Source organism: Anabas testudineus, chromosome 21 (genome assembly GCF_900324465.2).
Source record: "Anabas testudineus chromosome 21, fAnaTes1.2, whole genome shotgun sequence".
NCBI lineage: Eukaryota > Metazoa > Chordata > Actinopteri > Anabantiformes > Anabantidae > Anabas > Anabas testudineus.
Genome location: NC_046629.1, coordinates 12,862,208 through 12,888,250, shown reverse-complemented (window position 1 = coordinate 12,888,250; position 26,043 = coordinate 12,862,208). Strand labels below are relative to the sequence as shown.

Genomic DNA, 26,043 nt, shown 5'->3' with positions numbered 1-26,043 from the left:
AGGTTTGCTGTTTATGCACTGGCGTCTAATGTGGACATGAAATAACACAGTGGTGTTTTTGTGTTTGTTAAGGTGTCTTATAAAGGATTTTGAGGCTCGTCCATCTGTGACCCACATCCTGGAGCATCCCTTCATCAAGCAGGCCCACGGTAAAGATGTGGCACTCCGTCAGCAGTTGGCTGCTCTCATCAAGGAACAGCAAGAAGTGGGCTGCAAAACCAAAACCAAGTGAGTAATTCGCTGGTGCTAGTAATAATAAATCTCCTCTGTACTCGGTCTGTGCTGTCATCGGTTTTCTCTGTTGCTCGACGTAGGCGCTGAGTGAGTGTTGGTATTTTTTCTGTCCAGTAGGGGGCAGGGTCTCATCTTCTTACACTAGAGCACAGAAATGATGATGAGCCACTGTAATGGACATTACAGTATGTGATTAAAGAGAAGTTAGTGAAGTGTGACTAATTCAGAAGGAGTGATTGTGCTGACTAACCTTAGATTAATAAATGCCATTTAGGCCAGTGGGTGAAGCAGTACAAATGAAGCAAGCTTCAGTACAAAACCACCTCCGATTAAACTAGTGCTGGTGGAGGAAGTGTTTGTTTTTTCGAGAGTCATTTACTCCTGATACAGATGACGTCTCTTTTGTCCTTTCCTAAAATAGAGTTATTTTTCAGAGATTATAATGGTGGCTACTTTACAATTTTCCTAGATTATGTATTTATAGATAAGTAATGGAGAGAGGTCAATGAAATGTTATCCTAAAATTTGTAGATCTAGATACTCAGATGTCAGTGAATGACAGCACAGAAAGTCTTATGCTATTTACTGGGGAATTACTGACTTTGGCCATGCTTAATCTTCATTATAAAGGAGTTTGCTGAACCTGCCCTTGACTGAGAGTCTTGATGTTGTGCCAGCTCTTTTTACTCCTGAGAGTGTGCAGAGTAGTTGCCTGAGCCTGAGCCTGATCCTGATCCTGAATTCCTGTCCACAGTGAAAGTGGATAATGGGATTAGGAGCTTGTAGGGCGAGAACTGGCCTCGCCTGGTTTAGTCTCTCATGCCACAGATTGGTACACAATGACTCCAGATATGAATAAAGACATATAGAAATGAAAAGTAGCTGCCATATGTGGAATTGTGTGGTTTACTTCAAAGCAGGAGAGAGGTAGACGCTGGAGGGGTCAAGTTGCTCTCTAAGGAACGTGATGAAGAGTATTCACTTTATATTGAGCATTTCCACTATATTCAGAATACAGAATGAATACAAAGGCAGAGGAGGAAATTATTCCTGAACCTGAAGCTTGTGACTGCAATGTTTTATTGATATTACAGTTTTCAAGATTGAGAAAAAAAGTGACTGAAATATTCTATATTGTTCTGATTGCCAAAAAAATCAGTGTAGAAGCCGAGCATTAGTAGTCTATCTCCTTTTTCCTACAGAAAATCTTAATCTTGATAAATCTCTGTATTTTTACTTATTTTTTTCTGTTGACAAACAAGATTCAAACTTGTGATTGTGAAAGTCTTGTACTTAAAGAATTATACAACATTAAACAGGTGATATGGAAGAATCTATAGATTAGCTGCTCTAAATATTTATTTAGAGCCAGTAACTGGCAGTGCAACTGTTGTTTAACTGGCTATGCTGTCAAAATTACCATTCACATGCTAATATACTGTTTACAGTATATATGACCAACTTAGACTGAGGAATAAGGAAGGTAAAGATGGTTGACATATCAAATTTGGCATTTAATACTACTCTGAAATGCATATATTTCCCCCACAACCCTTAACAGGAAATAGCAGTTAGGATAATGAGTGGATGGACAGATGCAAGTTTTTGAGTGTGTTTTCCTGACACCTCGGTCACAGGGCTCCTTTGTCTATGAGGCCTGTGACAGAAGAGCAAACTATATCTAGCTTTGCAGGCACTGCGTGCTAGTTGTATCAATTCATTTATTTTTTTAAAGGATTTTATGACAATAAAAAAGATTATAAGGTACTTATACATACTTATTTAGTTCGTATCTATTTAAATATATTTAGGAGCTTACACACATGTGTTTTATGTGCATACAGACACACAAATAGTTGCTATTTTTCTCTCTCTTTACACACTCTGTGGTGTCCCCTGGGGCTTTCCTCAGTCCCATGGAACCAGCTGGCTCTATGTTGACCTCTACTCACTGGGGCTCATTGGAGAGTGATAGGTCAAACACAGATGAAGTGCAATCACAGCCTCTGATAATAGGAGATTAGTCCCCTGGGAGAGCTTTAAGGGCTTCACACAAACCTCGGAAGTGACTGGCTCTTACATCCAGCCAGTCACACTACTGTTTCTCATTTGTTGGTTACTTTACAGCTTTCTGAGGCCTTCTAATGTCCTTGACTTTATACAGGCATGAGCGGATCAATACTCGTAAAACCCTCATAATAGAGAGCTGTCCCGATGATGATCTGGTAAACCTGGAGTTCTTAGATGAGGTAAGATTTAAAGTGTTTACCTTATCAGGCATCGATCAGTGCAAGGTTCAATGTTCCTGATGTTACATGTTTTTTTTTTTCTTGTCTGCAGGAGATAATAATCAGCCATCTTCAGAAGAGGTATGACGAGCTGCAGGTGTATACTTATGTTGGGGACATACTCATCGCTCTCAATCCTTTCCAGAACCTCAGCATCTACTCACCTCAGGTTGGTTAGGGACCAGTCTTTCACCAGTCACAGTTCACAGATCACAGATTTTGTTTTTATAAATCGATGTGATCCAACACAGTTACTAAGCGCTTTCTCTAAAAATCTTTTAAAAAAAAACTAAAATTACAATAAGAGCCTTATGGACACATGTTTCTTCTGTTAGTTCTCTAAGCTATACCATGGTGTGAAGCGGTCAGACAACCCTCCACACATCTTTGCTACTGCAGATGCAGCCTATCAAGGCATGGTGACGTTCTGCAAAGACCAGGTAATCAACAGAATAATTATTTCATGAGTGGGAATAACCAAACCAAACCTTTAAATGTAAAACTCATAAAAAAACATGATATCTTAATATATGTTTGGGAAGGCTGCTTTCATGATTGTCCCCCATCTCTTTTTCATAAAGTAGGTGATTGCCCTTTTGAAAAAGAGATTTATTCTCTACAAGATGTTTACCTGCTTAAAGAAGGGAAAATGTGTTTAATTTACACGTAATTATTCCTTGTTTGATGTTTTAGTCACAGCATTGTTTTGATTTTGCTTTAGTGTATCATCATCAGTGGTGAGAGTGGTGCTGGGAAAACAGAGAGCGCCCATTTGATTGTTCAACATCTGACGTTCTTGGGAAAGGTACTGCACTGTTAAATTTGATAATGCCACTTTTCAATACTGCATAAACTTACATAGTTTCTAAAAGAAATATAAATATTTTTGTTCTTAGGCAAACAATCGCACGCTGCGTGAGAAGATTTTGCAGGTGAACCCCCTCGTTGAAGCTTTTGGAAACGCCTGCACAGCTATCAATGACAACTCCAGTCGCTTCGGGAAGTACCTGGAGATGAAGTTTACACCAACTGGAGCCGTCATTGGAGCCAAGATATCTGAGTATCTCCTGGAGAAATCGAGGGTCATCAAACAGGCCACGTATGTGCCACTCATTCTTGATCCCCTTGGATTTGCACTGTCCTATACCTGACTATTTTCTTTGTTTCTTTCAGGGGGGAGAAAAACTTTCATATATTTTATTACATATACGCTGGACTTTACCACCAAGACAAGCTGAAGACTTACAGGCTACCAGACAGGACACCTCCCAGGTTAGAGCTGCCAATTGTCTTGTTCAATTGACTATTCTGTCAATTAACTGTCTTGTTCATTGTGGTGTTCACTGAAATGTTGCCATCTTTCACTTCCCATTGTGGAAACATGACATAATGTGCATCTGCAGGTACATTGACAGTCAGCACTGCAAAGTGATGCAAGACATCGTCTCCAGCAAGCTGTACAAAGAGCAGTTTGATGCAATTCAGGAATGCTTCAGAAACATTGGCTTTACTGAAGAGGTATTCGGAACTACTTACACTGTTTGACTTTAGGTCACAGACCTATTTGGTGCTATGCTAACTGTATTTTTCTTATTTTTTTCAGGAAGTCAACTCAGTTTACAAAATCCTCTCAGCCATTTTGAATACAGGAAATATTGAATTTGCTGCCATCACATCCCAACACCAGACTGACAAGAGTGAAGTGCCTAACTCAGAGTCCTTAGAGAACGGTGAGATTCATTATGTGTGCTGTAGTCAGCGGGACGCCAAACTAAATCTATCAAATATACCAAGACACATGAGCTCTGACTGATTGATGCTCTCTTCTGGTTTCTCAGCTGCATCTCTCCTCAGCATTGGTCCTGAGGAGCTTCAGGAGGCGCTGACCTCTCAGTGTGTGGTCACGAGAGGTGAGACAATCATCCGCACCAACACCGTGGACAAAGCTGCAGACGTCCGAGACGCCATGTCCAAGGCCTTGTACGGACGGCTCTTCAGCTGGATAGTCAACCGCATCAACACTTTGCTGCAACCTGACACAAATATCTGGTGAGTGTTTTGCTGGTGATGAACATCAATGCGGACGCCCATTGTTACTCTTTCTTCTTCGATTGTCTCAAGCGATTACACACAGTTACTGCAAAGCTCCCATGACCTTTATGGATGTGTGTAGAGGTAGATGCAAACATGCAGAGGAGAATATCAATGGGCAAGCAGAAGACAAGCAAAAGCGGAGGAAAAAAAGTTTTAATAAATTTTTGATACTGAGTTGCGTGCAGAGAAAATAATGTTCAGATGATTAAAAAGACTTCAGAGAGACTGCAAAGAGGCTGTTCATTGATCCAAAAGAATTCCTTCATAAATATGAGCGTCGACTGTCAAGGAGTCCTCTCAGAGATGTACAAAAGCCAGAGTTCCTGTCTGCATTCCAGTCATCTTTGCCATTTCCTTATTACCATTAATAACCCGGTAGCACAGGCTAAAGGTGACCTCTACATGAAGTGGGTAATGACTGATCATGAGAAGTAGCAGCACCAAGAACCGAATATAAAATGCAGGGCGTTATATTCTCATGCTGTGTTGTAGAAGTGCATATTGTCTGAGCAGATATTGAAAATGACTTGAGGTTAAATCAATAGAGACTAAAATAAAACAATTTAAGAAGTTCAGACTTTTTGAAAGATGATGTTTATGATTTCTCATCAGTCTAGGCCGTCCAGACCAGATTCTGTATTTGGGTTGAACTTGGATTTTCATTAAAGTTTTATCAATTAATATGGCTGCTGGGGATTTGCTTGTTCTGTTCCATAGAAGAATTGAGTTTGTTTGTCCCCCTTTTCTCCTTTGAAGTGCTGCAGAGAGCGGCATGAATGTGGGAATCCTGGACATCTTTGGATTTGAAAATTTCAAAAAGAACTCTTTTGAACAATTGTGCATCAACATCGCAAACGAGCAGATCCAGTTTTACTTCAACCAGCATATATTTGCCCTTGAGCAGGTGAGTTTGACAAAACGAAATGGGTTATTAGTTGTATGTCCATGTATAAGATGTCATTGTAATATTCACTGCACACACCTCAGGAACAAAATGTATTTAAACCACTCAGTCATTTTATTTGTGTGTTTCTTTTTAATATCCATCAGGGCAAAGATAGTCTCCACATGAACATTTTGCTTGTAGCTGGGTTGTGATGTGAAAAGGATTGTTTATACTGTTATGCACCATCAAATTAGTCTCTTAATTGATTTAATGAAGTTGTTTACCCTGAAGTGCAAGAAGTCTTTATTTTCCTTGATGGAACTGAATAGACATTAATCAAGAACCGTTTTGCCATAATGCCTTTTCGCCTGTGTCAACTCTTCAATAGTCTTTCTAAAAGGAAAAACAAGACAGTCTAATTGTATTTATATATCTATACAGTCATACACATGCAGACTCACTGTGCTCTACATTAAATTACATAACAAAAGTCACCATCATTTATTGAGGAAGGATTATAATCAGCATAATATGTGATAATATACTATTCTTATGCACTCTCAATGACCAGAACTGTTACTGGAAGCTGCATTTGCCTCTTTACACTTTAATTGCAGTAGTAATCGTTGAAAATAAGGACTTATGCTCATGGAAAAGTTTCTGCCAGCTGCCCCTGATGCAGGCCTGCTGCTCAGCGGAAAAGGATTTTAATTTGTGTGGCTGTCGTCGATCTCACTGTACACAAAAACTGCTTATTCCGAGTTAATGACTTAAACATGAGGACGGTTTAGATCCATTGGTTCTACTTTATTAGTAAAATATATATTTAAAACAACGTTTTGATCTGAAATTAAATAGATGCAATATTATGTTATGACTCTGGGTTATTTGCAAATTGAAATAAATTATGAATAAGTAAGTGGCTCTGTTTGTTAGTTCAGAGCTGTTCTGTCTTATGCATTCAGTGAAAAACTCTCATGCTGTAAACTTCAGCCATAGACACACACAGTCCTCTGCAGCGGTTTGGTTTTGTTGATTAGAAACTCCTTTTTTTCCCCCCACATATGCACAAATCATATTTAGCCCAGATTGTTTAATTGGGTCATTTAGAGATATCATTAACCAGATTGTGCTACATTCACGGATTTTAATTAGATGGAGTACCAAAGCGAGGGAGTGGATGCCAGCCTGGTGGAGTACGAGGACAACAGGCCCATCCTCGACATGTTCCTGCAGAAGCCCATGGGTCTGCTGTCCCTGCTGGATGAGGAGAGCCGCTTCCCTCAGGCCACAGACCAAACCTTAGTGGGTAAGACAGGAGCTACACCTGCTACATGTCCAGGCATCAAACAAGCAAACATGAAAATGAATTGTATAAAAGGTCAAAGGTCAAATTTCTTTCATGTCTAAATTGAGACTTCTCAAATTGTGCTGCATAAAGCATCACTTTGTATCTTTAATTGTTTTTTCCTTCGTTTCTTGTTTACAGATAAATTTGAGGACAATTTGCGCTGCAAATATTTCTGGATACCAAAGCGGATGGAGCTGTGTTTTGGAATTCAGCATTATGCCGGAAAGGTATCAAATTAGTATTCAGATATATGGCAAAAAAAAAAGTTTAATTTTAATTGTGTCTCACTATGTAGTTTAGTACAAAACAAAGCATGTAGATAACTTTATTTAGGCTGAGCTTACGTTGTCAAATCAATAACTTAACAAAGTTGAGTTAAAGGTTTTTTTTTTTCAGAGCAGACATTAAGGAAACCTGTCCGTATTAAGAACAATGGCTTTTTTAATTCAAGTGCCCCAATAGCTGTGATAATAATAACTTCTAATTTCAGCCAGAATTTCCTGTACTATATAAAGTAAGATGTAGTAAAAATACAAGCTTGGTTTTCTCAAGTTGTTTATGAACATTTCTTATGTCCTTTTCCACAGGTAATGTACAATGTAAATGGGTTTTTGGAGAAAAACAGAGACACTCTTCCTGCAGACATCGTTGTGGTGCTGAGAACATCAGAGAACAAACTTCTGCAGCAGCTGTTTTCCAGCCCCTTGACTAAAACAGGTATGCTGCCATAGGCCTCAGTGAGAAATATACTGTAGCAATTTAGGACATCTCTGCCACTGACACTAACATGACTGTTATTCTGCTGCTAAACACAATGGAAATGGAAATGGAAACTTTTCTTTGAGACAAATTATTGTTAACAATGCAAGGTTCTGACTGTATTATTCTGTGAATTGTGCTGGTGTCTACTGCTCCCAGAAATGTTCAGGTAAAGTGGGTTTCTTAAGACGCGCCTCCCAGGCATCTCTTGGTCCCCCCTTCATTTCAAGCCTCTGTGTGCCGTGCTCGGATAAATCTGCAGTCTCCATTATCTCTTGAGAGGCTCAGCTCTCTGCACGGCGCTCTGTTTTTATTTTCACTAAGCTGTCCCTCTTGGTTTCCCACTGCTGAATGCTATCTACAGATTGTGGGTGCAGTGGGATATTTTTATGATAAGGTTTCTAAATACCCAGGGGATGAAGAAACAGTATTTAGAGAACACAAAAGCAACTCTTCCCTCCTCTTTTCTCTTGGTTAAATGATGGTAGTAATGTGCTCATCATTAGCTGCTGCTGAGGCCTCCTGGTCACTTGACTTAGCTGAAACGCTAATAGGTATATTACGTTATCAGATTCCTACTTCCTGCTTTATTTCAGCTAAGCCACATTATGTGATTCTCTTGCTTTTATAGGTGTCTGCTTTCACTCCCGGTGGCATTAAAAGCATCTTCAATTCACAAAAGGCACCATATCTGAGACTCCAGTAGAAATCTGTGTGATGTGTCTGTAAACTTCAATTGCCAGTTGTCCACAGGGGAGCCTTCAGCCTTTTCCTATCTGCAATTAACAGCTTCAGAGGAGTACACAATAAAAACAAATTCAATGAACACTTAATTTCAGCGCACAAAGGCATCGAATAAAAACCGAGATGTGTTGTGATGCTTACTGCTGATGACATGGTGTCAGTTAGGTCTAAAAGCGTCTTTATTTTGTTTTGTTTCAGCACTTTGGTCGGTGCCGTCATTCAAAAAAAAGGGGCCCGGGTTAATGAGATGATTTAGGACAGAAGCTGACTGTACTGTGTTGTGCATTTTGAGCCTTTTTGTCTTTAAAAACTCCTACAGAAGCTCGCAGTGAGTGCACAGCTTCTTTTGCATGTGTCTTTGCCCACAGTCACCTCTGTCTCATGTTTTTTTTAAGAGTTGGAGGTCCCATTTTCTCGTCGCAGTTTTGAGAAACTGCCGATCATCTCGTTAGATAAAAGCTATGAAACCGTCTGCTGCAGTGGAACGCTCTTCTGGAAAAGATGGCGATCTGTTTAAAGTGAGATACAGTATAGCATAAGAAAATTATAAATCTATTCTTCAGGGTAGAATTTGTGGGGGGATTTAATTTGCATTTCACTTCACATTATGGATTCACTGTTATCTATGAAATTACTATTATCTGGAGGATCTGATGGAAATCTGTTTAACACCAGGGTGGTTTCACACTCTGGGTCTCCTCCTCACAGTGTCACCACTAGGGGACACTGTTGTAGACCTAGAGCCTGACATTGTGATAGAGGTAAAAATAACGGGTCTGGGATGCCAAACTTGAGACACACACACACACGCGTGCGATGAATGCTAATGTTTTGGCATATAACAGTGCAGTAACACACACAGTTCTTTTAAAAGCCTCTTTTTGCTTTCAATTTAGAATTAAAGTTAGTTAATTACAATTTAAAAGAGACACACAGTCCACATTTCTATAATATTTCAGAATTTGTGTATGGTAATATAAGTGTCTGAGACGAGGAGGGTCCAAAAAATGAAAAGCACCCAGGCTGTGCATAGCAAGGCCACTTGAGTCCTGCAGAATGTGGGTACTTGAGGCTTAGACATGTGGTGGTGTTTTGTCAGAGGAAATGGGATGCATTTGCATGGACAAATTCCTCAGAGCCAGGGCCTTTCCCAGATCAGGGGGATGACAGTGTTTGAATTGGCTGAGCTCGGTCGGGCCTACCAGGGCCTGGGCGGTCACAGTATTGGTCTGTGTGTGTGTGTGTGTGTGTGAGTGTGTGTGTGTGTGTGGCCACAGGGCCGCCTGGCTCTGCTGCTTAAAGCACTGCACATTCACACGCTGCACTTCACGACTGCCAGGCCTTTGTTACAGCACAATGAGAATGGGCTGGTGTTTCTCTACGATGACAAGTTCACTTTTTATTGATATGTTCTAATTATCAAAGGGTTTTAATTGATGTTATGTTATGTTATGTTATGTTATGTTATGTTATGTTATGTTATGTTATGTTATGTTATGTTATGTTATGTTATGTTATGTTATGTTATGTTATGTTATGTTATGTTATGTTATGTTAGTAGAAAAACTCTGTGTTGCCAATCTCAGCTCTCCGATTTCATGTGACAAGATTCTGGCATGAATTTCTATCTTCAGGAAAGTTTTGTTTGTATTTTAACATCTGTGTCAGTTAATGAAACAAGCTCTGACTGCAGTGCTCCCCTGTGAGACACATTGTCTAAAGTTAAAAGTTCAAGTTGAGTTCATCCGTGTCAAACAGTTTACATATTTGTTTTACATGTTCACATGCAGCCACAGTTGTAGTCCTCCCATCCTCTGCATCTCCCTCGGTCTGCCTTCATGTTAGGAGATTCTCCTGTGTAGAAATGACAGGCTTCTCCCATATAGTATGACACATTTGGCTCTTTGTTCTCTCCCAGAAGAAGCCTTTTTCATCCCAGTGGGCAGATACCACAGACTTCCACACATTCTCGCTACCAAGAGACACACTCACTGAGTAATACTTTTGTTCAGCCTCTCTCTTAATCGTGGTATTGGTGAATGTTTTGAGTCAGCAGTGGGATTTCTGACTGCCCTGCACATCAATAGCAGGGAGCTGGCTCTCCTAAGTCACACCGTACAACATCCTTTGATACATGCAACACTGTGTTGTGTCACTAAAAGCCAATTACACCGTGCTTTTTGTGATTGATCTGCTCTGACAGTAGTGGATGGCATTTAAATCAACAGCCCCCGGAGCCATCTCTAGGCATAAACGGTGGTGGTTATGGAGGGTGGGGAGGGTTGCGTGGGGTTATGGGTGCTTTAATCTCATTTGCTTGGTTGCTGAGTTGAGTTTCTAGATCACATGTTTTCAAAAAGAGAGCGGGAGAGCAGCTGAGATATCCACCAAGCGTCTGCTCACTCAGCTCGAGAAGGCTGCTCTCTCTTACAACTTTGATTGTCCCCCGTGTCGACAGCTCGATCCACAGCTTCTGAAGTACAAGGCGCACACTGGCACTCATAAAAGCATGTAGGGAGGTGTCATATTGAACGCGGGATTGCTTTTTAATCCCAAGCACATTGACTATTCTTGTCAATAGAACCCCAATACAACTGCCAGCTTGAGTTTTTTTTTTTTTCCAAACAGGATTCTTGCTGGGCTTAATTTTCAAAGTGAACGCACAGATGCCAAGGAAGCCTTTTTCTCTTTCTGCTCCCTCTCCCCACACACCACCCTGCCTTTCTCTGTGTTTGTCCTGGAAGTCCATGCCAAGAGCAACATGCGTGAAGCAGAAATGATCAGCAGGACACTCCTCCACCGCCTGTTTCTCAAGACTGCATGAACTGATGGGAAATGCTCCCCTCACCTGCTGTCCTCTTTTAATTATTAACCTTTTATATTAACATTTTTCATTATATTTGTCCCATTTTATTTTCAGTATTTGAGAGCACTGACAAATTTTAAAACTGAGGTGTGAGTGAAAACGTGTCCAGCTTTTTAAAAATTTTAACTGAATCTTTTGCCAAACAACACATTTCTTGCTTTTTCTTGCTCGGGTCTGTGTTTGAATAATAATTATTCACATCATTAGACAAGTTCCCTCTCTGTCTAAATTAGAAAGTCTGCTTTCAGGCCGGACATCACAGGTGTTGCCTTGGTTTTCATGTCTCGGGAGGCGGAAATCTTTGAGGATACTGACTATTAACCCATGCTCTAATCATCTAGTCAGAGGGGGGATATAAAACCCGCCAGAAGAATGAATTAATACGACCCACCGAGGAATACGTGAAGAAACCAGTGAGTGTCCATTTGCAAGGCTTAGGTACAACTGTCATAGTTTCTCTTATTGCGGCGCAGCCCCTTCATCTCCCCTTGATGGTGTCATGGAAGTGAGAGGCGTGAAAGCACAGTGACACTCCACGAGCCCGTTCCACTCGCAGCCGCTAATTCATCATGACAAATGTGCTCAGATGATCTGGCCCAGCAGCACTAATGGGGAGAGGAGAGAGCGCACTTCATTTGCACAAGACCCACTCCAATTAATCCATCCAGCTTTACTCTGGGCTAATTGGAGCGGGGCCCTCCCTGCCTGTGTGCTGGTAATATACCCGGCTCCTGTTCTCAAGATTTTTTTTTGTGTGTTTTTTTGTGCGTAGATTGCGCCGAAGGGCAGTTTGAGGTTGTAAAATCTGTCCCCGTGATCCCAAACACAAGACCCTCTCACAAACGTGTTTATAATGGGAAATTAACTGCTCATATTTCCATGTTATCATATTTTACACTTTGCTTTCTTCTATTTTTAGATTCCAATTCAGAACCTGAGGTTACTTCACATGCATAATCCACAAATACAATTTTAATGTGACAAGAGTATCTGGAATTTAGTTTGTTTGCCAAATGCAAAATGTATTCACAGCAAAATAAATGAGTAGATTATTAAATAAACATAAAAAATTAGCAGATAGCTGTCAAACGCTAAGAGCAGCATCACTACTAGCTTAAAAGACTCTTTTGAAGTGCTCTCACATCATATGTTTTGGGTTGTTTTGACTTCAGCTGTGTGTGTGTGTGTGTGTTTGTGTGTGTGTGTGTGTCTGTGTGTGTGTGTGTGTGCTTGTGTGTGTACATTCATGTGGGTGCCTGTGTGTGTTTGTCCGTGTGTGTGTGTGTGTCCATGCATGCGTGTATCCCATGAGACACCACATCGCTCTGGCTCGCTGGAAAACCTTTGGCACCGATGTGACATTCTTTGTCTAAAGTTAGAAGTGGTCTGGTTCTTAATGAATCCATCATAACTTTTGATTTCGAGCTCTGCAGCGTGTGATTGATGCTTCTAATACACACTCACACTGCGTAGTCCGCTGAGAAAGACACGCTCTGATCCAGTGTTTAAGTTTTTGGCTCGTTGTCAGACTGTTCTTAAAAACTGATGTGAGTATTGAAATTATATAGCAGAAGCTGACTACATATTTGCATTTCAGAAGTTCGTCTGTGTGCGGTAGAAAATCTAGAACAATTGCCGGCCTGTCACTTCGCTTTATCTTAAGAAACTTACAAAGGTTTTCCTCGTTGCCATCCACGGCTGCTTGGGTAATGCTGCCTCCTGTGTCTGCAGACGTATTTTTCTAAAGGTGTGTGTGGCACATCTGTGCAGCTATTGTTTATTCATGGAGTAAACCCTTTGAAATGTGTTAAGATACTTCCCACTCATTATAAAAATCCTGCCACCCATGGATTAGGACTTTGATGTCACCAATCCTGCTTCAAAGGCTTCTTTCACTGCTATTAATCACAGTTTAGCCTCTGAAGATATAGCCAGAGAAAACATTTGGACATCTTGTGCAGAAACTTTGAAATGTTCAGACTGTCTTGCATATGCTATGTTCATATCCTTTCCGCTGTGTGTGGGGCTGTTGGACTGCTGTGCACGCAGCTGCACTCCTGAGTCCATGGGATTCATCTCAGATTGAGCTCTTTCTGAACTGTCTTTTAGACTCTGCTGCACTGTAAACACTACTGTTAATACTGTAGTGCAGTTGTTCACTTCGATTTTATTCTATCTTACATGTTGAAAAAGAAGATCACCCCAAAGTGATTGTGGCTGTTTGCTAGTTCCCTCTCAATAATGATGTTATCCCTTTATTTCATACATCAGCTCATACAGTCTTGCCTGATGCGTTCTCTTTTTGAATTTCTTATGGTTTGGCTTTCAACAGGAAATCTGGCGACGTCCAGAGCCCGGATCACCGCAGCCTCCAGATCCCTGCCACCGCAGCTCAGTTCTGGGCGTACCAAGGTGAGGCTGGTGCTCTTGTAGCGCAAATCATCACATCTGAGGGCATATTTGCTTTTTATTTGTTGCTCACAGGCATCGCACCATAAGAAGCCCAGTAAAAACCTGCGCTGTGAAGCATAGCCACATTAATTGACTACCCTGTTATGTTTGCTGTCTCGCTTGCGGTGATGCAGCATCACCATCTGGCATTTGACATAAACATGGTTTCTCAGACTTACTAACTGTTGTTGTTTTGTTGTTAATGGGCAATAAAGTATTGTAAAATGTAAGGTTTACTTTTGTAGATTCTTCACAATCAGTGTGTCTGCGTGCTTCAATTAGAGGCCGTGATAGTTTTACTAGCAAATTACTCCACAGTTATTCTTCATGTAGCAACTCTCAAAGGAGCACACTGGAAATGTTTGCACATAATAATGTCTATTAATCATGTTCATACTGAGTTTCTTCATGCAATTTCTCTGAGTGCCCTGTTATATCACTCTACACTGTGTCTTGGTAGCATCAGTTGACCAGTTTCTTAATATAGTTCACTTTTAGACACATACTCTTAATTTCACTGCATCTGTTTTACTATATTTGAAGTTGAGTATTCGGAGAAATCAAGTCTGGAAGATCTAATATTTGTGCATTGCTGAGTCACTTTTTCCTTGGTCTGTGTAATGGGAACAAAAACTCATTATGATTTACAGTGGAAATCCTCTTAAAGGTGAATTTCAGCCTTTTCACTTCTTGTCTATCCACTTCTCTCTTCCTCTATTTCCATGTTATTCGCCGACATGCGCTGTTCTCAAAGTCTCCCAAATACCTATTGAAGGTAAGACTTCTGAAAATAGTCAGAGTTTCTGATTCAAAATCATAGAGCAGATTTCAAGCAAATACCAAACAATCTCAGAAATCACATAACTCCCTGAAATGAGCTCAACATCAGTGTAAAACTTAAAATTTGAACTATGTTTAACTAACTTTGAATCATGTGCACTCTTCTATTACAAATCACAGTCTGGTTTTGGAAAATTTAAATCATTTTTATTTGAAGCCACAGTACTGAATATTGTGAACAAAGTGTCTGTATGTTTTTAGGTTAGAGAAACACATAATATGAGACACAAACACAGGTCATCATTTGGGGGGAAAACTGTGAACAGTCGAACTTTGTTGAACTACCACAAGGCAGATAACTGAGTTATTCTTGAACAAGAAAGGACTTCTTAATAACAATTCTGTGTGACTGATGTAATATGCATGCCGTCGTGTTCTCAATCAGAGCTGACGAAAAGTTGACAGAAAGTGACACTTACAAGAAGTTACCAGTACAGCCAGATTAAAGCAGTGTGACAGTTGTTAGAAGAGTGCAAGTGAGTCCCAGATAACGGTTTGTATTTCTGTATGATCTGCTTTCCGAACAGCACAGTGTCAAAGTATCCATTTCCTCTGTTCGTGTAACTCAGAGAGCATTTGCCGTACCTTTCTTTCTCTGTGTAAGGATGAAATAAAGTATTAAGATATGCACTTTGCTATGTAGACTTACCATAAAATATCTTTTGCATCATTAATTTTGATGAAGCCTTGAACTGCGAAGGCCATTAGAAAGCTTATATTGTGTCCTCGTTAATCCGTTGTCGTCAGGATGACTGTCTGCTTGGTGACGGCCAGTCTCATTACTCAGAATGTGCTGCAATTTTCCCATGCCCCACAGCAGTGCAGAATTATTCTCTAGATTGTTAGCTTTAAGTGTTTATGGCTCTATGTTATACAGGCGGCACAGTTAGTACAGCTGTGTATTCCCAACTGGCCCATTTAGGGGAAGGAGACCTGCTGTAATAATACCTTTATCTCTACAGAGCCCACCAAGGACGTCAGGTTGCAAATAAACAGCATCTCATTTGTAACTGCTGCGTTTTCAGTGATGCTCCTGTCCAGAGTCTGAGCTGTTTGTCAATGCAGCGTGTTGATTGTGAATGTTTCTGCTCAGGTGGACACCATGGAGATGATGCGTCACCCGGAGGAAACCACCAATATGAGGAGACAGACTGTGGCCTCCTATTTCCGTGTAGGTGTTTTCCCTGTTGTTCCACTATCTCACAACAAGCAGAAACTTCAGTTTATTCAATATAAATCCTATTTTTGTAGAATTAAACAAACTGTAACACCAAATAGGATAGTCATTGGAATACAAGACTGTTACCCTGTCGACTAGCTTAACTCCAATTATAAGAATCACAAATGCATCGGCACAAGTAGAGGCTTTCTTAATTTCCTGTTAATGAAACGCTCTGCAGATGTTTTAAAATAAAAACATTACTCTGGCCTTTTATTTATTTATTTTTTAATGGCCAACTGGTGGAGCATTTAGCTGCTCCAGAGACAAAGAGAAAGACAGAAAAACTGAGTTTTTAAATGCCAATGCTCTATATCTGCTGCATGTATAAATACACAACTGAGTGAGCTAGTTTATAAGGTGATTTGTTTGCAAAATAAGACAAAAAAAGTCTCACAATTTCTTTGCCAATTCAGTTGTTCACATGTGCAATATGATAAAAAAAAATCTCTGCCCAGTTCTGCAGGGACTGATTAATACTGTCAATTACTATTCAGCTTGTACTCTGTTAACAAACACATCTATGACTGCAAGAGGTTGCATTCTCTTTGAAATGCAAATCATCATAACTAAACTTACAACACCAGCAGACTTTGATAATGTGAATTCGTATGATAACTGCTCTCTGTCCACTGTTTACTGGTGCCTCATTGTGTTCCTGCAGTACTCCCTGATGGACTTGCTCTCCAAGATGGTGGTGGGCCAGCCTCACTTTGTCCGCTGCATCAAACCCAACGATGACAGGCAGGCGCTGCGCTTCAGCAAGGAGAGGGTGATGGTGCAGCTGCGCTACACAGGGATCCTGGAGACTGTGAACATCCGCCGACAAGGCTACTCCCACCGCATCCTGTTTGAAGAGTTTGTCAACAGGTAAGAGAGGCGTCGAGACAGGCAGCACCTCTACACTGCAGCACGCGCACACATGTCAAACACTGAGAACCCCAGGGACAGCGCAGAACAAGTGATCTACGCTCTGCCTCACACAAAAACACGGGTTCCTTAATTAGACAGGGGTACAAAGTTGAGCAGAGCAAGAGGCTGACTAATTGACAGTCATTAGTGATGGTGCAAGACTAAATCCTACAACTCCTTTTACTGGGTGGATATTCCAGTCTGGGAGATTGGATGAAATTCAAACAGGGAGGAACTGTGATTATAAGGGATGCATTTTAATGGATTTCCTTTTGCTATTCATAAAGAGTTAGTTCTTCAACTCAGTGACCTGGAAAAGCTCAGATGTAGTCTCTTTGTCCCATTGGTGTGCATTAGAACACAATTTTTAAAAAGAATTAAAAAGATTTCATCATTAGGCGGGCTTTACGTAAGTGTGTTTTTGTTTTTCAAAATGTGGGACAGGATCTAATAACCATTAATAAGTGTTCCACACTCTTGTTCACATATCCTCCCCCCAAATTAAAAAAGTCTATACCTAACCATCCTCAGCCGTGGGTTAAAAATACACAGTTAGATGACTCTGTGGGAAAATGCAAGGAAACTTATGTTTGATCAGTTTCCCTTTGAAAAATATTCCAGCCACTGCTAATGTGCAGACTTTAAGATGATATAAAATTTAATTAACTTGGGCTTGTGGCCTGTAGGAGAAGAAAACTCAGAGATGGCTGCTTACGCTCACTGCTTTAGGGTAGCTTGAAAATTTGTGCTTAATTTTGAAGAACTAAAACTCGCCACATGGTTTTGTCCTCCTCCACTTTTCCTTCCACTGTTTATGAGTGATTATTAAAGTACCATCAGTCACCTGCTCTGATGTTTCCGCTGCAGGATGCGTGTGAACGTTAGGGTGTATTACCGCTTCATACTTCATTTTACCCTTGGCTTTGAATCCATATCATCCTACCTGAGCCTGGCCGAAATCGTACAAACAGACCCAAACGGCTAAACTGCACCTTTAGTGAAAACTGATTTAAATTTGTGTTCTCATATCAAAGGCTTGTCTGATGTTGCCAAGCAGTGCTTTGTATTTACCATCAAAGAAATAACAGGTATCAACAGGAATTAGAATGAAAGGCTGTAGACTGAGGCGGGGAAAGGAGTTCAAAGACGTTTTTTTTCTTCTTGTTGTTGTTCTTTTTGACCAGCGCCAGAACACAAGAGATGAACGAGTACTTTTGGAGCCTTGATGTCCCTGAGCAAACAGTTAGAGCCACTTTGTCCTGTGCTGGTATTTTGTAAACTACAACAAGTGGATCAGGGCATGGATCCAGACAATGTCAGCGATAAAACATGCAGTTCAGCTGATGCACACTCGCTGATAGACCCAGGCTGATGGGCATCTTCTGTGGTCACTGAAATATGAGACGGCGACTCATTCAAAAGAGCTCCAACAATGGGCCTCTGTTGAAGACTCATGTCTCCGTCTGCCTCGTTTTTCTTCTCAGACTGAGCAGGTGCTTCTAATAATGCTTCCAGCAGTTGTGTGGAATAAGACGTAGGTAACGGTGGGGGAGGTAGCTCGCCGTGTTTGTCATCAGTTACGTAAGCAACTGTGCTACTGGAAGTGAGGAATCCAATATTATAATCTACAATAGTAGTACACTACATCAGGTTATTTACCCATACACTTGTTTTACTTATTCTACTTGTCCTTCCTAAACTTCATAGTTTAAAATATAGTAAAATAAAAGTAGGAATAGTTTCACATCAGATGAGAGAATGAATATACATCTGTACAGCAAATTAAACCTCAGCCAACAGCTGCCACCAGTATAGTGAGCTTGAAAGATCTGTGTTTTTATTGGACAGAGCCATCGCTGTTCACCTCTCTGTCCAGTCTTTAGGCTAAGTTAAGCTAAATTGGCTATTGTCCAATGCTTTCTATTTAGAGTGGTATCAGTCTCATCCAGCTCTCAGCTAGAAAGTGCCCAGTGATTGTCTGTCATGTATGTTAGTGTAATGTCACTACTGTTTAATAGCTAAAGTAAGAACTGGGGACTAAATAGCTGTGTAGCCTTGAGAAAACCACTTGTCAGTGAGGGTAATTGTAAAAAAGGCTTCAATTTGCTATTATATATAATATAAATATTGACCTCTGGAGCAATGGAAGAAGGTCATGTGGTCTGATGAGTCCAGATTTACCCTGTTCCAGAGTGATGGGAGCATCAGGGTAAGAAGAGAGGCAGGTGAAGAGATTCCTGCCGTACAAGCCTGTGGGGGCAGTGCTATGATCTGGGGTTGCTGCAGTTGGTGAGGTGTAGGTTCATGTGCCCAAAGAATGAGGTCAGCCGACTACCTGAATATACTGAATGACCAGGTTATCACATAAATAGTTACATCAAGAGTTTTTCTTCCCTGATGGCACGGCCATATTCCAAGATGACACAGTCAGGATTCATCTGGCAACTCTCCCATCATCAATACAAGATCTCTGCAACTCAGCGAATATGTGCTGTAATCAAAGGTGGTCCAATAAAATATTATTGTGACTTTTGTTTTTTGGACGGGCAGTGTATTTTTAGTACTGTGTCTTTGTGTTGTATGGATCTCCTCCCTGTAGCACATCATTAAGTTTTATGTAAATTTCAAAATGACAAAAAACAAACACTTCAAATGTACTCCTCATACCACGATTAGATAACCTCTTTAACTTCAACTTCTGTAGCGACATTGAATCAAATCATTAATTGTCTCTTTTCCTGCCTCCTCTCTCAGATACTACTACCTCGCATTTCGAGCTCACCAGATGCCAGAGACAAGCAAAGAGAATGCTGTTGCCATACTGGAGCGAGCCAAGTTAGAGGGCTGGGTGTTGGGGATGACAAAGGTAATGAACATTATACCAAGTTATCAATGAAGAAAAAATATTCAAATTATACTCTTATGTATTCTATATATGTGTAAAAATACTTTAACCTGCGTTAAACGTCCTGTCAGGTTTTTCTGAGGTACTACCATGTGGAGCAGCTGAACCTGCTGCTGAGGGAGGTGATAGCTCGGGTGGTGGTGATGCAAGCTTACACCAAAGGCTGGCTAGGTGCCCGACGTTACCGTAAAGAAAAGGACAAGAGGAACCGTGGAGCTGTCATCATCCAGTCAGGTACAGTGGTATTAATGAAAGTGCAAAATGAGGAAAAGCATTCTTCAAACTTCTGTTAAAAAATATCCAATTAAAAGATGAGTTTTGGTGAAACTGCTTTTTTTTTTTTTTTTTTTTTTTTTTAATGACCTCTACTTATGCAGTAGCAGGTCTTCTTAAAAGAGATGAGTTTGATAACCACAGCTTGACCTATGAGGGTTAAGAGCAATGCTTCAGAGCAGACAATAAGACCTCAGAGAGTTCAAAGGGATCCATCCCTCTGCCACCTGGTTTAGCAGTGTTTTGAAGTGGGATCTTGTGTAGTATGTGCAGTCTATTTTGTACACACACACGCACACACACACACACACACACACACACACACACACACACACACACACACACACACACACAATCACAATCACAATCTTTCTCTTTCTCTAGCCTGGAGGGGCCATGTTGCTCGCCAGAACCTGAAGCAAGTCAAAAGGGAGCGGGAAGAGGCTGCCATTCGCATACAGTCAGGTAAAGAAATGTGTATATTTTCCTGTGAAGTTCTTCATCAAGTGCAGACCTCTGGATTTTCTCATCTAGTCCTGTGTCTGCTGGAAGTTCAGGCCACTTTTTCCTTTTTCACTTTTTTTTTTCATATATTTTCAAAAGGAGATGGAATAAAGGCCTGAAAACCTTACATCTTTGTGAAACACCTTTTTGATCTCGATGAGTGGCCTACGAAACAGTAATAATTAATTAATAATGCATAAAGAAAAGCTTTTGAAAGTTTGGGCAGCATTTGGTCCCCATGTTTCAGAAGAACAGTGCATACTGAGATCCTTTTTTTCCTTTCATCTCTTTCCCAGTAAAGGCAAGAGAGGGGCTTATCCCTTCTGTTTCCTCACGACTTCCTCTCTCAAATTCCTGGCCTATTACACAGCTCTCACATACCAGAAACAAGATGCCTTTTTATACTGTCAACCTTTTCATCTGAAATGTAAATTAATTCTTACTCAGTGTGCCTTGACGAAGATCAAAGTGGGCACATTAACCTTCCCGGGTCCCACCACCCCCACCCTACTTGGAGCCTCACACTGGAGGACCAGGGAGGGTGCCAAAAGGGGCAGGAGAGAGGAGGGCAGGGGAGGAGATTTGGCATTGTTTCCCCCTGGCGCTCCTAAGGGCTGCCCTCATCTGGCACTCGGAGCATCTCAGTCGCCTGCACACCTTGTGTAAATGTCCCCCATTTAAGCACTTGTAAATAATGCTGCAGAATGGGTAAACATGGTTTTGGTGTGAGGACAGCCTCTCTGTCACTGCTGTCTTTCTTTTTAGTGAAGTATGTTTGTGTGTGGCCACTGGGGTTCGGGGAGGGGGGGGGGAGGTGGGAGAACCTGAACCTGACATAAGTGGGCCTCAGCCCCCCGGCAGAGCACTCCAGCACATTCACATTGTGTGTTCTCTGCAGCTTATAGCCTTTGAGGTGGGCTGCATTTGCATTCTGAAAATAAACAGATGCCTTTCAAATGTATGAGCCTGGTGGCTTCTCAGATCTCAGCGGGGCCTGGGGGACATGCTCACCGTCGATCAGATTAGACCATGCAAAGTAGAACCATGGCTCAACAATGTACTTGAGCTTTCTTTTCCTGTGCATATAATTTTACAAGGAAAACACAAAGCCTGTTGACGGGGTAAGTCAGCGGGCTCCGTTTACCATCCATCTGAGCTCAGTTGTCTCAACAATCACGCATTTTCTCGCTGCACTTCCTTATACGGAAGCTTCCTTTAGCCCGTTTCACATCCTCCAACCGAATGCAGTGTTTTGCTTTGAAAATTGTTAGAATTTGTGTTAATTGCAACAATTCCACCTGATAACTGCGTCAGTGGACTTACATATATTCTGTTTAGATGGATGACAGAGAGGCGAAAATGGTTTTCCGGCCATGTGAAAGCATGTCTGACATTAATATCCTGTGCAGCCTACAGGGGCCATCGGGTGCGTCGGGACCATGGACCTCAAGGGCACAGATGTCACCCTGAGGCTGGGGGAAAGACCACCAAGGAGGTGTATGAGGGGTGAGCACTGACATCTCCTTCCTTTATGGTCTGTTCTTGTTGAAAGAATATTTTCTGCAGTTGTTTGTGGTGCAGACTACAGTCTTCCCATCTGATTGAAAATTGCGATCGCCAGCTCATCGAGCAAGAAGTCTCACATACCTGTCACTCATCTTTAGCCCTGCCAGACAGGCTCCTTTTGCCGCTTAATGTACTGTTGTTCCAAGCAGAAGGGAAAGCTCCTCCCTCAACACCACCTCTTTCAGATTTCTGAACGTAATAAATATCTTTCCACCAAGATAGCACACTTGTCTGACCACAAATGGGGTTGGGCGCTGCACTGGTCTCCAGATGTACGAGCCAAGGGTTTTGTGTTTATTCAGCATATGGGCAGGCCAGTCATTAAGAAAGTATGTGCTAAGCAGGAGAGCCGCCACCGAGTAAACAGCAGCACACATGGTGTTGATGGCAGATGTATTGTGGCTCCGTGTTAGGTTTTCCTCTGGACCACAACTCACACCTCTCAGATGCTCCAATCTTAGAATTAGGAGTCCATACTTAAAATTAATCTAAAAGAGAGACCATTCCTGTATAGTTTTGTTTTTTATTAGTTTGCTATATGTGGATAGTTTAAGTGCAGTGACTCTAACAAATAAAACTATAAATTAAATAATTGACAAATATTAGTATGTGTGTTTAAACCAGTTCACTTGTACCAGAAATCTTGTTCAAATGTTCGGTGACTTTTGGTCAACGCTACACTTCTCTCTCCAGACTCAAACTCCAAAATACTAGATTTACACATCAGAAAATGTTGTGCGTGTTGTATACTCAAACTGAGCAGAGACTCATCAGGGATTTTTCTCTCAATGTTTACAATCATATTCCTTGGTGAGAAAAACTTCAAACCTCCACTTAACAATTCTGTTTAATCAGTGTTGGAATCTATCCATATAGATTTATTTTGACATGATCTGGCCCATTTTCCTCCTGTAAGATCTATGTTCTCACCTACATGCTGTTCTTTTCCCTTTTGATATCCCTCCTCTCTGCCACGCATCAATTCTGTGTTTGCATCCAAACAGCAGAGCCTCCAGTTGCATCACCAACTCCAAACTGGATGAGATTTTGTTTTTCTAGACTTGAAGCATGACTGCAGCTGGCATGCAGCTTTGCGTTTGCAGATGTTGTCTCTCTGGTGTTTGTTTGTTTGCTTTTTTTTAAATAATGACACAATGAGACACAACATATCTCGATTTATTTTTGCAAATTGCATAACCATAAAGCAGACGTGTTTTTACCACTAAATAAAGAGACAAATACTAATCATCCTCGACTCTAACGTGTAACTGTCCAAACTGTTTTACATGACTATGTAGTAACGTGACATTTGTGATTTGTGTTGTTTTATTGCCTTATAGTTCATTTTACTTCTGCATCTTGCTTTTACAGGTCTAACAGCCCAAAGAGTAAAGAGTCACATATAGATCACACACACAGAGGAAATGTAAGTAACAGAATATCAATGAGCGTTTTTCTAATGCCTGACTTTAGCGGTGTATGTAAAATACCGCTCCGTTATAAAGCAGCTTTAACCCAGATTATTCTTTGAGAATTTTTTGAGTCCTTGAGACAAAAGAGTTCTCTTGTTCCAACCTCCATCTCAGCGGAGAAGACAGGGTGGTACGCGAACGAGAGAATCAAAAGGCTGGAAATTCACGGCTGAGAATAAATGCTCGCTCTTCCCCGAGGTGATTTGTCTTTGCGCTCCTCTTTCTACAGATGTTAGACCCCTTTTTTAGTAAAGACCTGAGGTTCTTTGGTAGCACTTTGATATCCTGCTCGGATTCAATATGTGAAATAGAAGAGCCACTCCGTGACTTGGAGCACATCACAGTCTTTGAAGTCTGATCCAATTTTTGCTGCTCACCATTTGATGTTGAAAGGATGAAATGAGGAAAATGTACAGTTTTTGCCAGTAACTCTGCTGAGCATATGTAAGATTAAAAAAGCAAAATCCTTTGGAGGATGTACTTAGAAATGTTAAGCAGATTAATACTTTCCTATAGGTCTTTTATTCAAAGATAAAATTAAATATGAGAGAAAGTCTGTATGCACTGTTTTTTACCCTCACAATTAAGTCAGTGTGGTGCTGTTTGCTAGGAGGCAGGGTAGTAAAGGGGGAATATGCAATTGCATTAGCATTTGATTAACATTGCAAAGCACATTAATGGGTTTGAGTTATATGAGTGCCAAATTGTAAATAAATGAATACAGCATCTACATGACTAAATTGAAAAAAACACATTACGGGGCTTGCTTTAACTTGTGTCTATTTATCCAGTGCTTTCATTGACATTGCTCTTCTGGGTGTGTTTATGCCTCCTCTTTTCAAGGTTGGCCCCGACAGCCGAGACAGACAAGTGAAAGACGTCAGGAGAGACAAAGGCAGAGCAGGAGACAGTGTAACGAAGCCTTGCAGGGAGACAGCTAGACTGCGAGACATGCAGTGTAAACAAGGTAAGCCTGAGCACAGAGCTGGCGGGTGCAGGTAATTACACAAAGAGACAGCAGAAATCCTGCTTTAATGGATAAAGTGCCATTTTTAATACGGGACCCTTTTCAACCTTTCATCCCAGCCAATCCTCAGCTGCCATTCTTTGTTGATGGCAGAAAGAGAGAAGCATTATGGGTGATCATTTCTGCGGTATTTTAATAACCCGGGTCAGCTCATCATAAACGTCTCGTGGCAAGTGGGGGGGCTTTCAAAGTGGCTTGAGCACTTCAATGCTTTCATTCTCCCGCATGGCAAGCCCTTCTCTGAGGATCTCATCAATGACTCTAATAGACCTGCACAGTAGCGGTGACAAGAAAATACACAAACCCTGATTTGTTGAACATATGTTTGGTTTGCTTTTTGCCCCAGGCGATGAATTGCATTAATTCCTGCTGCCTGGAAGGCTGAATGGGTGGCTGTGCAGGGGGCCTCTGATTACGGCCGTCACCCAGCCCACCACTAGGGTAGCCTGGGTAATGGGGGCCCGGCCCTTCATTAATGTTATTAGAGGGGTATGAGGTAAGAGACGGAGGTGGAATATCGTTTAGCAGCGCGGCTGAGAGATTATGGGGATTAGACATGATAATGTAACACAGACAGAGCTCTCCAGCGGGCCCGGGATTAGTGTCAGCACGCCACAGCAGGTCTGGGTTAGATAGCGGCTAATTCGGTAATGCTGCATACAGGTGACCCCCCGCTCCCAGGCATCACTGCTGCTGAAGGCAGGCAGTGTTTGATGAATTTACAATGCCACTGTCATTATGGAGGAAAACATTGCAGTGAATGCTGGTGCGTTTTAGATAAATGTGTGTTTTGTCCTGCATCACTGGAGCATCCACTCTCATCTTGTTTTTATTGTTTTATTGTGTCTTTGCTGTTTTACATATATTTTGTGTGTGGAAATCACATTCCTTTGCATATAGGATCACTGTTAATTAAAAATGTGTTAAATATGCAGTATTTATATGATGAAAAAGCTGTATTTGTATTAAAAATTGTGCATTTGAACCATGATGTGTGCCACCCAATGCACCAGTTCTTTAAAATGTGTCTTTAAAGTGATGTCTACTTGAAGCCACTCCTTACAACTTACAGCCTTAGTGTGGATACGAGTTTTTACACGGCCCAAATAAGTATCCAGTTTTGACAGGAAAAGCTAAAATATTTTTTCTTTTTCCTTCTGCGACCATTCAGTCATCATTAGGAAAAACATCCAAACTCCGATTTCAGAAAATGCTTAAAAGAAGCTGTAAAAATGTAAATGCTGTCACTGCACTCACTTTTTTGTCAGGCCTTTCAAGTCCATAAGAGCTGAGCTACAAACAAAAATTTAATTTTTCACACTGATCTTGTGACCCTTGAAATTCATCTTGGGGGTGGGTCCTGACCCTCAGGTTGTGAACCTGTGACCTAATGCAACCTAAAACCTTTCTGGTTCAGACTTATTGGCATCATTAATGGCAGAAAGCCAACACTTTGAGACATATTTGAGTTATTAAGTAAACTGAATCTGTATGGACAGGAAAAAAATCCTCTTCCCCTTCCGCCACAGGCTTCACTAAGTGTTTTTATTTTGTGGTGAGCCCACAGATTTTCAGGTATTCATCATCATCGCCCCTTTTTTCTGCCTCCTGCTTGTGGCTCCAACTTCTTTCAGGAAACCCCATTTGAATAT

The 26,043-nt window shown here is 41.1% G+C and overlaps 1 protein-coding gene across 1 annotated transcript in view; it reads left to right on the top strand.

Annotated features, from left to right (window-relative positions):
- The window catches only part of myo3b (myosin IIIB), a 54,483-nt gene that overhangs the window by 14,871 nt on the left and 13,569 nt on the right, over positions 1–26,043 (top strand). Inside the window, exons 9-32 of the mRNA XM_026375749.1 lie at positions 73–228; positions 2,399–2,483; positions 2,575–2,691; positions 2,858–2,962; positions 3,244–3,327; positions 3,419–3,621; positions 3,696–3,794; positions 3,926–4,040; positions 4,126–4,252; positions 4,361–4,571; positions 5,373–5,520; positions 6,658–6,811; positions 6,992–7,080; positions 7,441–7,570; positions 13,555–13,634; positions 14,428–14,448; positions 15,607–15,684; positions 16,397–16,602; positions 19,399–19,510; positions 19,621–19,783; positions 20,207–20,287; positions 21,736–21,832; positions 23,264–23,318; positions 24,208–24,331. Of these exons, the coding sequence (XP_026231534.1) occupies positions 73–228; positions 2,399–2,483; positions 2,575–2,691; positions 2,858–2,962; positions 3,244–3,327; positions 3,419–3,621; positions 3,696–3,794; positions 3,926–4,040; positions 4,126–4,252; positions 4,361–4,571; positions 5,373–5,520; positions 6,658–6,811; positions 6,992–7,080; positions 7,441–7,570; positions 13,555–13,634; positions 14,428–14,448; positions 15,607–15,684; positions 16,397–16,602; positions 19,399–19,510; positions 19,621–19,783; positions 20,207–20,287; positions 21,736–21,832; positions 23,264–23,318; positions 24,208–24,331 (2,840 nt within the window). The remainder of the gene's footprint in view (positions 1–72; positions 229–2,398; positions 2,484–2,574; positions 2,692–2,857; positions 2,963–3,243; positions 3,328–3,418; positions 3,622–3,695; positions 3,795–3,925; positions 4,041–4,125; positions 4,253–4,360; positions 4,572–5,372; positions 5,521–6,657; positions 6,812–6,991; positions 7,081–7,440; positions 7,571–13,554; positions 13,635–14,427; positions 14,449–15,606; positions 15,685–16,396; positions 16,603–19,398; positions 19,511–19,620; positions 19,784–20,206; positions 20,288–21,735; positions 21,833–23,263; positions 23,319–24,207; positions 24,332–26,043) is intronic.